General features: G+C 46.3%; 1 protein-coding gene across 3 annotated transcripts; it reads left to right on the plus strand.

Annotated features, from left to right (window-relative positions):
• The first annotated feature begins 10,752 nt into the window (after positions 1-10,752).
• On the plus strand, positions 10,753-12,837 carry LOC123119881 (uncharacterized). Of its 3 annotated transcripts, none has more exons than XM_044539844.1 (3): positions 10,753-11,352; positions 11,446-11,653; positions 11,860-12,837. In XM_044539844.1, the coding sequence occupies exons 2-3, from the start codon at positions 11,526-11,528 to the stop codon at positions 12,476-12,478; spliced, it is 747 nt and encodes a 248-aa protein (XP_044395779.1). In that variant the 5' UTR covers positions 10,753-11,352; positions 11,446-11,525; the 3' UTR covers positions 12,479-12,837. The 3 variants fall into 3 exon arrangements, with proteins under 3 accessions (XP_044395779.1, XP_044395778.1, XP_044395777.1); XM_044539843.1 differs by having other exon boundaries at positions 10,753-11,375; positions 11,860-12,836; XM_044539842.1 differs by having other exon boundaries at positions 10,756-11,653; positions 11,860-12,836.
• Positions 12,838-13,196: the final 359 nt, after the last annotated feature.

Consider the following 13,196-nt stretch of genomic DNA (forward strand, 5'->3'; position numbering starts at 1 on the left):
GATAGACTCTGCGTTCACATACAATGGGTGTAAGACAGTTTTGCACATGTAGAATACTTGGCTTAAACTTGACGAGCCTGTCATGTACAGACATGGTGTCGGAACATTGGAGACCGAAAGGTCAAACATGAGTCAAATAGTAGATATGATCAACATAGAGATGTTCACCATTGATGACTACCTCATCTCACGTGATGATCGGACATGGGTTCGTTGATTTGGATCATGTATCACTTAAATAACTTGAGGGATGTTAATTTAAGTGGGATTTCATTAGTAATTTGATTAATTGAACTTAATTTATCATGAACTTAGTCTTGATAGTTTTGCATATCTATGTTGTAGATCAATAGCTCACGATATAGCTCCTATATATTTTGATATGTTCCTAGAGAAAACTAAGTTGAAAGATGATGGTAGCAACTACACGGACTGGGTCCGTCGATCCTCATTGCCGCACAAAAGAATTATCTCCTTGATGCACATCTAGGTGAAAGGCCTTCTGCAGGAGCAGATGCTGATGTTTTGAATGTCTGGCAAGCCCTATCTGATGACTACTCGATAATTCAGTGTGCCATGCTTTACGTCTTACAATCGGGACTTCAAAGACGTTTTGAACGTCATGGACCATATGAGATGTTCCAGGAGTTGAAGTTAATATTTCAAGCAAATGCCCGAGTTGAGAGATATGAAGTCTCCAACAAGTTTTATAGCTGCAAGATGGAGGAGAACAGTTCTGTCAGTGAACACATACTCGAAATGTCTGGGTATCATAATCACTTGACTCAGCTGGGAGTTAATCTTCCAGAAGATAGTGTTATTGATAGAGTTCTTCAATCACTGCCACCAAGCTACAAAGGCTTCGTGATGAACTATAATATGCAAGGGATGGACAAGACAATTCCCGAGCTCTTCGCAATGCTCAAAGCTGCGGAGGTAGAAATCAAGAAGGAGCATCAAGTGTTGATGGTTAACAAGACCACAGTTTCAAGAAAAAGGGCAAGGGAAAGAAAGGGAACTTCAAGAAGAATGGCAAGCAAGTTGCCACTCACAGGAAGAAGCCCGAAGATGGACCCAAGCCTGAAACTGAGTGCTTGTACTGCAAAGGGACTGGTCACTGGAAGCGGATCTGCCCCAAGTATTTGGCGGATAAGAAGGATGGCAAAGTGAACAAAGGTATGTTTGATATACATGTTATTGATGTGTACCTTACTGATGCTCGTAGTAGTGCCTGGGTATTTGATACTGGTTTGGTTGCTCATATCTGTAACTCGAAACAAGAGCTATGGATTAAACAAAAATTAGCTAAGGACGAGGTGACGATGCGCGTCGGAAATGTTTCCAAGGTTGATGTGATCACCGTCGGCATGCTACCTCTACATCTACCTTCGGGATTAGTTTTAGATTTGAATAATTGTTATTTGGTGCCAGCGTTGAGCATGAACATTATATCTGGATCTTGTTTAGTGTGAGACGGTTATTCATTTAAATCCGAGAATAATGGTTGTTCTATTTATATGAATAATATCTTTTATGGTCATGCACCCTTGAAGAGTGGTCTATTACTATTGAATCTCGATTGTGGCGATACACATATTCATAATATTGATGCCAAAAGATGCAAAGTTGATAATGATAGTGCAACATATTTGTGGCACTGCCGTTTAGGCCATATTGGTGTAAAGCGCATGAAGAAGCTCCATGCAGATGGACTTTTGGAATCACTTGATTATGAATCATTTGATACTTGCGAACCACTACTGTAGGATGCTGCTAACGCGACACTACGATCAGAGACCCTTCAAGAAACTATGTGCGATGCAATAATCGCAAACGGTGTTGTATGAAAACCGTCAGAAATGATGCAAAACGTTTGCGATGAATGATACATCAAACACGGTTCAGATTATAGTTGCGTGTGTGATGAGGGGCATATGGTTGATCTGTATGAACTATTTGCGATGAGACAGAACAACAGAAACGGGCAGCCAGATCAAGGTGTGTGCGATATACGACATACAATTCACTCCGATGAACCATTTGCGATGAGTGAGGTGAACACAAACTATTCGGCGTAACAAGATGTGTGTGATACCCAGCAAACAGGTTGGTAATCAGAATTATGTGCGATCATTATAGACAGCCCATACGGTCTTTTCTTGTGAATTGTGTGCTCGTCAGGGCACACAGTTCAACAAACCAACCTGTTGGCGATAATGAAGAAGATCTCTATTGAATACATATCACTAACCGTCTGCGATGAGATTGACAGGATAAACAGAGATATATACAGTCTGCTTAATTTAGTCCTTCTTCTTGTTGTTTTTCTTGTTGGATGGCCCCGCGACATCGTCTTGGCGAGGACGCTTCTTGCCGCTGACCGTTGGCTTTTCATCGCCGCCGCCGTCATCATCATCGTTGTTGTCCTCGTCATCATTCTCCTCGTTCGACCATTCCTCCTCATCATCATCGTTGTGCTCTTCTTCGTCCTCCGACGGCTCCTCGTCCGTCTGGTTGTCGTCTGACTACTCCAGAGGCGGCGTCCCTTCCATGAACCGAATATAATCGAGGTCTGGGCTCGATGCCGGACTCATGGAAGACGAGCGGGATGATTCCGATGTTGACCTATCATCGGGCGCTAGACTGCTGGCCGAACTGTCGTCCTCGCTATCGCTCGACATGGCTGCAGAGTATGTGCCAGTGTGTAGCGCGGCCTGCCGGGGACGATGAAGATGGTGGACACTTAAGCGGGGTATGCAGAGAAGAGGAACTGCCAATTGAAGCGGGGATTGAAGCGGGGGTTGACGTATTATCTAACCGCTGATATAATCAACCGCAATTATTTGTACCCAGTCGCTCCAAATTCCCGAGGTTGCGCAGGACTCCTATTGGCTATTTGGCTGGTTTCCTTTTTCAAGACAAAAACAAGGAACGAGTTTTGGGATTATGCACGGATACTGGTACGAACGGAGTAGGACAGCTATCAAGCAATACATTGAGTTCTTCTTATTGATAAAGCCAGTAATAATCAAACTAGAAAGGAAAAGAAAAAAGACAAAGAAAAATATCTGCAAGAATCTTCGCGTAACATCAATGGCATAGGACCTAGATGTGTATTACTTAGAGCACATCTAGATGTGCTTTAGTAATACTGTCAAAGAAAACCCCTAATCATCATTGCAAACAGCGCATAGAACATGGCTAATGTGACAACCATAACTACACATGCTAGTTCCTTCCTGTCTCTTGCTTTCACTTGTTGCCTGTGATTGATTCTTTCTTGCTTCAACGTACTGATTGTACATTCCAGATCAGCTTGTTGCTTCTTTAGCTTTACGTTATCTTCTGCGAGCTTGGTGATGACACTCCGAGCCCTGCCATGCCATTCTTCATCCAGCCAGTTAACAAAGGCACAAGCCTCATATCCCTACCAATGTTAAATAGTATTCTGGATGAGCGGTGGCATTAACTGAAGTAAAATGATGAACGTAATTAGCACTAACCTCTAAGGGGCACTGAGAAACTGCCTGCCAATGTCGAATCCCTCCGTGCATACACGTCGAGCGGGAGTGTGCCCGTGCACACAACTCAGCTTTTGGTACTTCTCGGTGGCGTAAAACTCAGAGTCGAACTCGTGTTGCGGGAGTCTGGAGTCAAGATCCGGATCCAGCGGCAGATCGCTTTCCTGGGGGGGGGGGTCATTCAGGACGGATTCACCAAGGATCTATACTTTGGACATGCTAAAAAAGATCGGGATAGATTGGAACCTGACAGGACGATTCAGATCCGTAGTACACCTGCCTTCTGATGACCTTAGGCAAGTGCTCGGCGGCGACCGCCGTCGTGGTGGCGATACAAGCAGGAGCAGCCGCACCGAAACCATCAGCACCACTCGTCCGCATTCCCCCAATGTCAGCGCCACGCGAGGGAATTTGGAGGCTATGTAGGGATTTAGGGGAAATGGGGAAACTGTGGAGATAAGCTAACGGTCGGGAACTACTAATGGCACTATATATATGTTGTATACGGCACACTGTTTGTACATGTCGTTTGTGTTAGGTATTACAACGTCACACACGATTTCCGCACCAAACCGTGCGAGAAGACAACATAGGTTAGACACGGTTGCTGTTACATAACCGTATGTGATGTACTACCCTGTCCATATAATTGAGTTACAGTGAGATACCGTGTAAACAGCCGCTTCGCGGATATTCGTAAAAAAATAGCCGCTCTGCATATGGAGATGGCGACGACGGCCTAGGCAGCGACTACCAGAGAAGAGGTCAATCCTCGGTCGATGGGCGGTGGCGGTGTCATAGGAGGTCAATCCTCGGTCTGCGGCGGGAGATAGGAGGAGCTCAACCATCAAGGTCGGCGGCGGCGTGATTCGAGCACATCCATCACGGTCGATGGCGGGATTGTGGAGGTCGAACTTCAGGCGGCAGCCGCACTAAGCTTTGCTCCTCGACCCTGCTGTCTCGGCGTGCCGCCGCATCGCGCTTGTCTGTCTGCTGGTTGGAGGTCGCCGCGCGGCTAATTAATTAAGGTATTCTTTTCGTGAGTGGCTTAATTAAGGTATTCAATTCCTAAGTGTAGTGTTGTACTAGTACTCCGCGTGTAAATTGACTGGCCATTAATTTTTGTCATTGCACGTCTGGATAACAACATGGAGCGCCCTCATTAATTATTAAAATAAAACCTTGTGATTTATGCACGCATCTCTGGGCAGCAGTTAATCCGTGTATTAATGTTGTTGTTTTGTTTTTAATTACCATTCGTCTGCTGCAGATGGAATGATCTCGATGGATGAAGAATCGGAAAACCACAGATTTTATCAGTGGCGTGACAGAGTTCATGAATTTGGCTGAAAGTACAAAGAGGAGAATTGGTGATGCAGATTACTTCATGTGTCCATGTACTGATTGTGCCAATACAGAGTCACATGAAGTTGCAGATGTCCAGATGCACTTAGTCTCTAGGGGATTCATGGATGGATATACACGTTGGACCAGACACGGTGAAGAGGAGGTCATGGATGAAGATACCCAGGGCAACGAGATGCCAAACCCCGATAAGTTTCACAAGGATGTTGAATCTAACATCGAGGCAGAGGCGTCAAGCTACCAATGGAACACCGGAAAAAACGCCCACTAGAAAACCAAGACGTCCACACAGATGACGATCTTGATATGCCAGATTTTGCTGCTATGATTGCAGATTTCGAGGGCCCAGAAAAGGATATGATTGGGTACAAGGATCTGCCAACCATTGATGCGGACTCCAAGAAAGAATAGTCTCCAGGTTGCAAAAAGAAATATTCCAGGTTGAGTGCCACCCTGGCGCTTCTCAGATTTAAAGCAGCAAACGGTCTATCAAACACGGGCTTCACAGAGATCTTAGGTATTTTCAAAGATATTCTTCCGGAAGATAATGTGCTCCCAAGAAGCATGAATGAAGCAAAGAAAATTGTTTGCCCATTGGAACTTGAAGTACAGAAGACACGCTTGTGTGAATGATTGTATATTGTACCGTGGTGAGTACAAAGATTTTCGTGCATGTCCCACATGCAAGCATGCACGATACAAACACAGGAGAGCAAAGGACAAGTACAAATTGGACGATGACATCAAGACAGGAATCCTGTTCAAGGTCGAACCCAACAAGGAGATAAAGGTTGAACAAATATTCCCTCAAGTTCTATCGACCACCGATACAACTCTACGCACGCTTAACATTCGCTTTACCTAGAACAAGTATGAAACTAGAAGTACTTTGAAGGTGTTGTTGGATAGGTTTGCAAGAAAATAAAGAGCGCAAATAAAATCTAGGGGCTGTTTAGATGAAGACACAACTAAGTTAGTTTTAGTAGAGAGCTTTTTGTCACGAGAAAGGTATTTGTCCCTAGGCAATCGATAACTAGACCGGTAATCATTATTGCAATTTTATTTGAGGGAGAGGCATAAGCTAACATACTTTCTCTTCTTGGATCATATGCACTTATGATTGGAACTCTAGCAAGCATCCGCAACTACTAAAGATCATTAAGGTAAAACCTAACCATAGCATTAAAGTATCAAGTCCCCTTTATCCCATACGCAACAACCCCCTTACTCGGGTTTGTGTTTCAGTCACTCACGCAACCCACTATAAGTGAATCATTAACGTATTGCAACACCCTACAGCGGGAATCCCTCATGCTTGCGCGACACAGAGAGCACCATAGGACAGCACCAATAATAAAACTTGCAACTCAAACCAATCACGATCATCAATTAACCCATAGGACAAAACGGATCTACTCAAACATCACAGGATAGCCATACATCATTGGGAAATAATATATAGCGTTGAGCACCATGTTTAAGTAGAGATTACAGCGGCTAAGAGAGGGGTTACACCGCTGCATAGAGGGGGGAAGAGTTGGTGATGATGGCGGTGAAGTTGTTGGTGTAGATCGCGGTGATGATGATGGCCCCGGCGGCGTTCCGGCTCCACCGGAAGCGAGGGGGAGAGAGCCCCCCTCCTTCTTATTCTTCCTTGACCTTCTCCCTAGATGGGAGAAGGGTTTCCCCTCTGGTCCATGGTCTCCATGGCGTGGGAGGGGCGAGAGCCCCTCCGAGATTGGATCTGTCTCTCTGTTTCTGCGCTCCCTGATCTGGCCTTTCACAGTTTCTTTTATAATCGGAGATCCGTAACTCCGATTGGGCTGAATTTTGGACACGATCTCTATCCGGATATTAGCTTTCTTGCGGCGAAAGAAGGGCTCCAACTGCCTTACGGGGTGGCCACGAGGGTCCAGGGCGCGCCTGACCCTCTGGGGCGCGCCCCCTGCCTCGTGGCCCCCTCGGGCATCGTCTCGCGTTGATTCTTCTTCCCAAAAATCATAAATATTCCAAAAAAAATGTCCGTCAGTTTTTATCCCGTTTGGACTCCGGTTGGTATGGGTTTTCTGCGAAACAAAAAACATGCAACAGACAGGAACTGGCACTAGGCACTGGATCAATATGTTAGTCCCAAAAATAGTATAAAAAGTTACCAAAAGTATATGGAAGTTGTAGAATATTGGCATGGAACAACCAAAAATTATAGATACGACGGAGACGTATCACTACCCTGCAACTTAATTCGTTCAATTTAGAACTGTCGCGTGTACTGAATTTGTGACTTATGCCCGGTTTTCTGTTGATGTAAGAACTGTTAATATGTTCACCTTGATATGCTGTCAGCCCAGGCAATGAATATGAAATGTTTTTTGTTATTATTATTATTATTATTATATCATAGAGGTAGCACACTCAATCGATCTCACTACAGTATGTGTGAACAAAAATATGCAATCTGGTTCGCGAGTAGCACACGGTTCGTTGATGAAAGCCGTGTGCTGACCAAACCCTGCCACCATGCCCACGATCTGAGTCGTGCTTTCTGATTGGCCAGAACCCAAACCCCACGGATCGTATGTCTGCACCGTTGGATGCTCCCAGATCGAACAGCGATCCTCATCCCTTTCGACAGCACATGCAGTTCCGGTTGTAATTTTATTTTTATGCACAAAATGCATGTTAATCTCAAAAAATGTCTTAAATATAGCTAACGATACCTGAAATGCGCCAAAAAATCAAACCCGTGGTATAATGGTGATTGCGTACCGTGGAAATTTTTATGAGGCCAAACGATGAAGTTACCGGCCACAGGAGTTTGAATTGACACGTCTCCTTTTGGAAAACCATGATCCTTCATGTGAGATGCTCCGGTTTGGAAGGAGCGGTCATCAAAACTTGTGCCAAACTTTACCAATTTTTTTCCACGGGGTCGTGAGACACGCCACAGGCACACATCAATTTTGATGATGTCCGAACTCCATCTAAATTTTCTGTAATTAAAATACCAACTAGGCCTACGCTAGTGGCCGCACCTCGCGGCCGAAATGTTTGAAACTTCTCCCCGCTTCTCGAACAAACGGATGAAAACTCACAAAGCGACGCACAAATGATCTATACACCTTTGCTAGGCTGATAGTAAGGGGGTATCATAGCTAGTATCATGCATGCCAACTAGGCAATTTTGATGAGCTGTCATAGAATTAATTAAATGAAGAAAGAGAGGGTTAAGTATCATATCATGAAACCGTATCATAATAAATGTTATGCTACTATGTGTCATGCATGACAATATAAATAAAGTACTACATATGATACTAGCTAGCTACTCTATGATACTATGCATTAGAGCAAGTAAGTACACAATAGAGTGACATAAGACTAGCGATAATGGGTACTAACATAGAATGTTACTAGTCTATGTTACTACCTCTATGGTGGGGAGTAACATATGTGTAGTAATATGCAACACTTCATTTATTAGGCTATAGACTCATCTTGCCTTGAGATGTGTGATGTTACTCAGACTAGCCACAATGGGTAGTAACATAGACTAGTAACATGCCCATGTGTTACTAGTCTATGTTACTACCTCTATAGTGGGGAGTAACATGTATGTGTGGTAACATGCAACACTTCATTTATTAGGCTATAAACACATCTTGCCTTGATATGTACATGTGATGTTACTCATACTACTAGTAACTAGCTATGTTACTACTTTCCTCTTTTTCTTCATTTATTGCTTGCCACATCATCTACTTAATTTATCTGGATATGTGTGATGTTACTACCTATGTTACTCCCATTATGGGTAGTCTCATACTATAGTAAGACTATACCCACAGTGGGAGTAACATAGGTACATAGTAACATCACACATATCCACTTTCCTCCATTTCTTCATTTATTGCTTGTCACACATCTATTTTATCTAGATACGTGTGATGTTACTACCTATGTTACTACCACTGTGGGTAGTCTGGCTATAAGGAATAGAATAATATATATGTGCTTATTAGTTGGAGGAAAGAGAAGAGAAGCGGGCTCTTGGTTAGTAGAGCCAGCTGCAACACGAGACTCAAGAAACTTTGTGAGGATGTAAGGTGGGCCAACTATTGATAAACTAGTACGTATATAAAACTTATTATTGTACATGCCCGCTAAGAGGTTGGCTGTATATGACATGGCAACTTCTTATAGCCGACCCCTGGCTGTATTATTAACCATGCTCTTAGTGAGGTAGCTAGTATATCATAGACGACTAGCTAGTATCAGACTAGCCACAGTGGGAGTAACTTCAGCAGTAACACCGACTCCAACTCAGCAAACTTGCTTATGTGGCAATAAGTTAATGAGGAGAGAGGTAGTTTTAGTAACTTAGATAGTTACTGTAGCATCACATGTCCCAATGCAATATGAGTCTGTAACCTAAGAAATGAAGCTTCGCATGACACTACACTTATGTTACTACCCACTATGAAGGTAGTAACATATATAGTCTAGGGATATGTGTATGTTACTAGTGTACTACTCTCCATTGTGTCTAGTCTCATACTCCCTCCTTTCCGGTTTAGGCTGGTTGTAATGGTATTATCATAAGCGGTATCATGCATGCCAACTAGACTTTCTGGATGATGTGGCACACAAGAGAGGATGTGGTATCATATCATGATACCGTGTCATATTAAATGTTGTACTACTACTTTGTGTGATGCATGACAATTAGTAAGGCAACCTAAGATGTTAACTTATGATACTATGCATTACGGAAGTAGTATCCTAGCTACACTATCATACATATGCATGATACTACTAGTATATATAATACTCCCCATTACAGCCAGCCTTATAGGGCTCAATTCAAAAATCTCACCAACCAAGGTAGATGGTGAGTGGTGGAATACTTTTTGTAGTTTGCAAAAACACCCAATTAATGCTTCTGTTTTCCTCAAAAATTTATGTTTTCCAATGTATTAATTGCAATACATGCATGCATACATAAAGTACATGCATTGGTCAACTTTCTCTTAATACTTGCATGCAATGATTTAATGCACCTTGGAATCTAGACATGTGATGGGGAACAACCAAATTGAGCCTTATAAAATGGAAAAACTAAAATTTTGAGATAAGCCTATAAACAGGAAAGGAGGGAGTATATATGCATGATACTAGCATATGATCGGCAATACCTCCGTAATGCACGCATGCATAGTATCACAAGTTAGTATCTTAGGTTCCTTATTAATTAACATGCATGACACAAAGTAGTACAACATTTAATATGATACGGTATCATGATATGATACCACACACCCTCTCTTTCATCATTTAACTGTGTGCCACAGCATCCAAAGAGTCTAGTTGGCATGCATCATACCGCTTGATACTCCCATATTATGACCAGCCTTATTAGGGTGGCCATAGTGGGGGTATCATAGCCGGTATCATGCACCCAGGAATAGAAAATATGATGATGTGGCAAAGAAGCAGTAACATAGGTAGATACCGTAACATATATAATAAATGCTATACTACTATGTGTCATGCATGGCCATAAATACGGCCATCTATGATATATACTCCCTCCGTAAACTAATATAAGAGTGTTTAGGTCACTATTTAGTAATCTAAACGCTCTTATATTAGTTTACAGAGGGAGCTAGTACTACTGTATGATACTATATATGCACTATGGAGGTATGTACGTAGTATCATACACTAGGGTGGGTCTATTATGATAACACCCTTAAGACTCTTATTCTAATAACAAAAACCGCTTATTCTGATAACACCTCCTAACCTCAGCCCACCCACCCACGAACGCACTTACCTCCACATCTCTTCCTCCCCTGTCCCCTCGATCCCCTCCGCCTCCACCACCATTCTTCCCCCCCAGCCAGCTCCCAGCACCCCCAACCCCAGCGCGCTGCTGGCCATCCCCCCATCCCTCACCCCCACGCCCCAGATCCGTCGCCCCGATGCGCAATAGGAGCAGTTACTAGCCCGGATGTGTCGCCGGGAGCCTACCACCCCGGCATCCCCCTCCGGTGAGCTCGCCACGGGATCCGGGCCTCCCCCGACCCGCCTCGTGACCTACCTCCCCCGCGCTGGCCCGCACCACCTCCGTCCAGCCGTCGTCCCCCAGCACACGCGCCGCCGCCGCAGACCTTCGGATCTTGGCCGCCGCCCAGCCCACCGCGCCACACCGGCACCTCCCCGGTCATCTACTTCCTCGCGGGCCGCATGGCGGGTCGCTCGATCTGGCCCGCACCACTTCTGCGTCCCTCCGGTGCCGCCTCTCCCGGATGGAGGTCTACCTGCGCCGCACCTGGGGACACAGAGGAGGCGGAGGCTCTAAGCCGCTAGCCTTCCCCACCTGCAGCACCTGGGGAGTGAGCAGCACGGCAGCTAGGAGAGCAGCGAGAGCACCACCGCTCCTCACCTCCCTCGCTTGATTCTTGCAGTTCGGTCGCACACACCCATGCGGTTTGTCCCTGCTAGCACCCATGTTGTCTTCCTACTGATGGCGAGCAGTGCAGATAAAATATCGTTGCAGGTAGTTGTGGTCGTCGATGTAGTTCGCACGCACATGATGGCGTGACGGCGTGCAGTTCCGACGAGTCAACCCACCTCCTCATGTCCCCCGAATCGGATACGACAAGCTCTATCACCACGCGCCGGCGGCCGGATCCCCACCTGCGCGCGTGCAGCCGGACTCCTTCCTCCACCGCAAATCTGACCCCCGTCGCCTCCTTCTCATTCAGGTGACCTTCTCCCCAACCTCTCTGCCGACCCCCTTTCCTCGTATTTCGGCGAGGTCCCAGCCACCAACTGCATGCAGTACGGAAGTGCGAGGCCATGCGCATCCCGTCCCAGAATTTTTGTTGTTCAGAATAATTTATAGTGTTTTCAGAAAAACTGATGAGTAGTGCAGTACAGTTCAGAAGCTTTCGTTTTGTACATTTTCCAGTGCGTTGATGCAGTTCGTTGAGGGTGAGCCCTCGCAGTCTCCGGCATGTGTCGTGCAGTGCGGTGCACGCGTTCGTGCAGTCCGGTGGCGGTGCCGATGTAAGAAGTGCGGTGAGCAGTTTGTCGCCAATCAACCCCTCCTACTCTGTTCGAGCTCCTTGCCGTGGGCTCCTCAATGGCGCCGGAGTGGACGGATGATGGGTCAGGATGGCGATGGCTCCGGTTGCCCAGGGCGAGGGCCCCCTCTCTCCAGCTCACTAAAGTTTGTGTCGGTGTACAAAAATAGGGACACGCTTTTGTACCCCTTTACTTGTGCACGGGCAGTCGGAGCCGCGTCCACGACCACATCAAGCAGAACAGGGGAGGTGAGCCAAGGTAAGACTGAAGCCCAAGACAATCAAAGCAACGTCAAGGCCAAGACCACAAAGAGCAGAGGGACGAAGCAGGTTCCCCCGGCAAGACCCTTGCCGGGACAGCTCGCCCCGCACCAACAAAGCGAGCCACCCTTGAGCCCACGCCCCCCAGCGCCATCATCAACGTGGGGCCACGGCTCGGGAAGGCACCTCTGTGGTGGCATCCAGATCTTTGTGAAGACATATTCAAGATCAGATGAGGATTAGAAGACGACGATTCTCGGCAAGATCCCTGCCGAGGAAGGCCATCAGACCCCCGGCAAGGACCTTGCCGGGGACGACAGCACACCACGGCAAGACCCTTGCTGGGCCACCCGGCAAGGCCCTCGCCAAGGACGCCAGCGGTGCCACTGCCAAACCCGCGCCGGACAAGCTTCCATCACCGTTCACATGCAGCTGCTAGCCCAACCAGCTGGACGGGCACCTGCGTGGCAACATGCAACTCTCAGGCCAATTCATCGAGCGCCTGCGTGGCGGAATGCAGATCTTCGTGAAGGCTCCGCCACCGCTCCACCTCAGCTGCCCGGCTGCCTACATGGCACCACGCACCTCATTGGCCAGGGCGCGTGTCAAGGCGAGAAGGAGCGGTGACGGACGGGACGGGACGGGCCTCGCCCCCGTCCCCAATGAAGCAAGGGACACCTAAGCTATGCATTAAATGCATCTTGTCCTGTAATACGAGTGATAAGCTCAGAGCACTGTACGCCTTTCCACCTCCTGTGTGTCACTGTGGCAGCCCCTTTCAACTATAAAAGGAAGCCCATGGCATACTGGAGAAGGATTCGGCTCTTTCGAACCACGCACTGACCACAGCTAGTTCGAGAGCTCAAGAACTCTCAGAAATACACCCACCAAAGCAGGACTAGGGTTTTACGCATCCTCGCGGCCCGAACCTGGGTAAAAGATTTTTGTGCTGTCTACTAGC

This window comes from Triticum aestivum, chromosome 5D (genome assembly GCF_018294505.1).
Source record: "Triticum aestivum cultivar Chinese Spring chromosome 5D, IWGSC CS RefSeq v2.1, whole genome shotgun sequence".
NCBI classification, from domain to species: Eukaryota; Viridiplantae; Streptophyta; class Magnoliopsida; order Poales; family Poaceae; genus Triticum; species Triticum aestivum.

What these genes read in the sequence shown, in the direction of transcription:
- LOC123119881 (XM_044539844.1), top strand. Translation starts at nt 11,526, where the DNA reads ATGTCCCCCGAATCGGATACGACAAGCTCTATCACCACGCGCCGGCGG. An exon ending in GTCGCCTCCTTCTCATTCAG is followed by an intron (nt 11,654 to 11,859) that starts GTGACCTTCTCC and finishes TACATTTTCCAG; the next exon opens with TGCGTTGATGCAGTTCGTTG.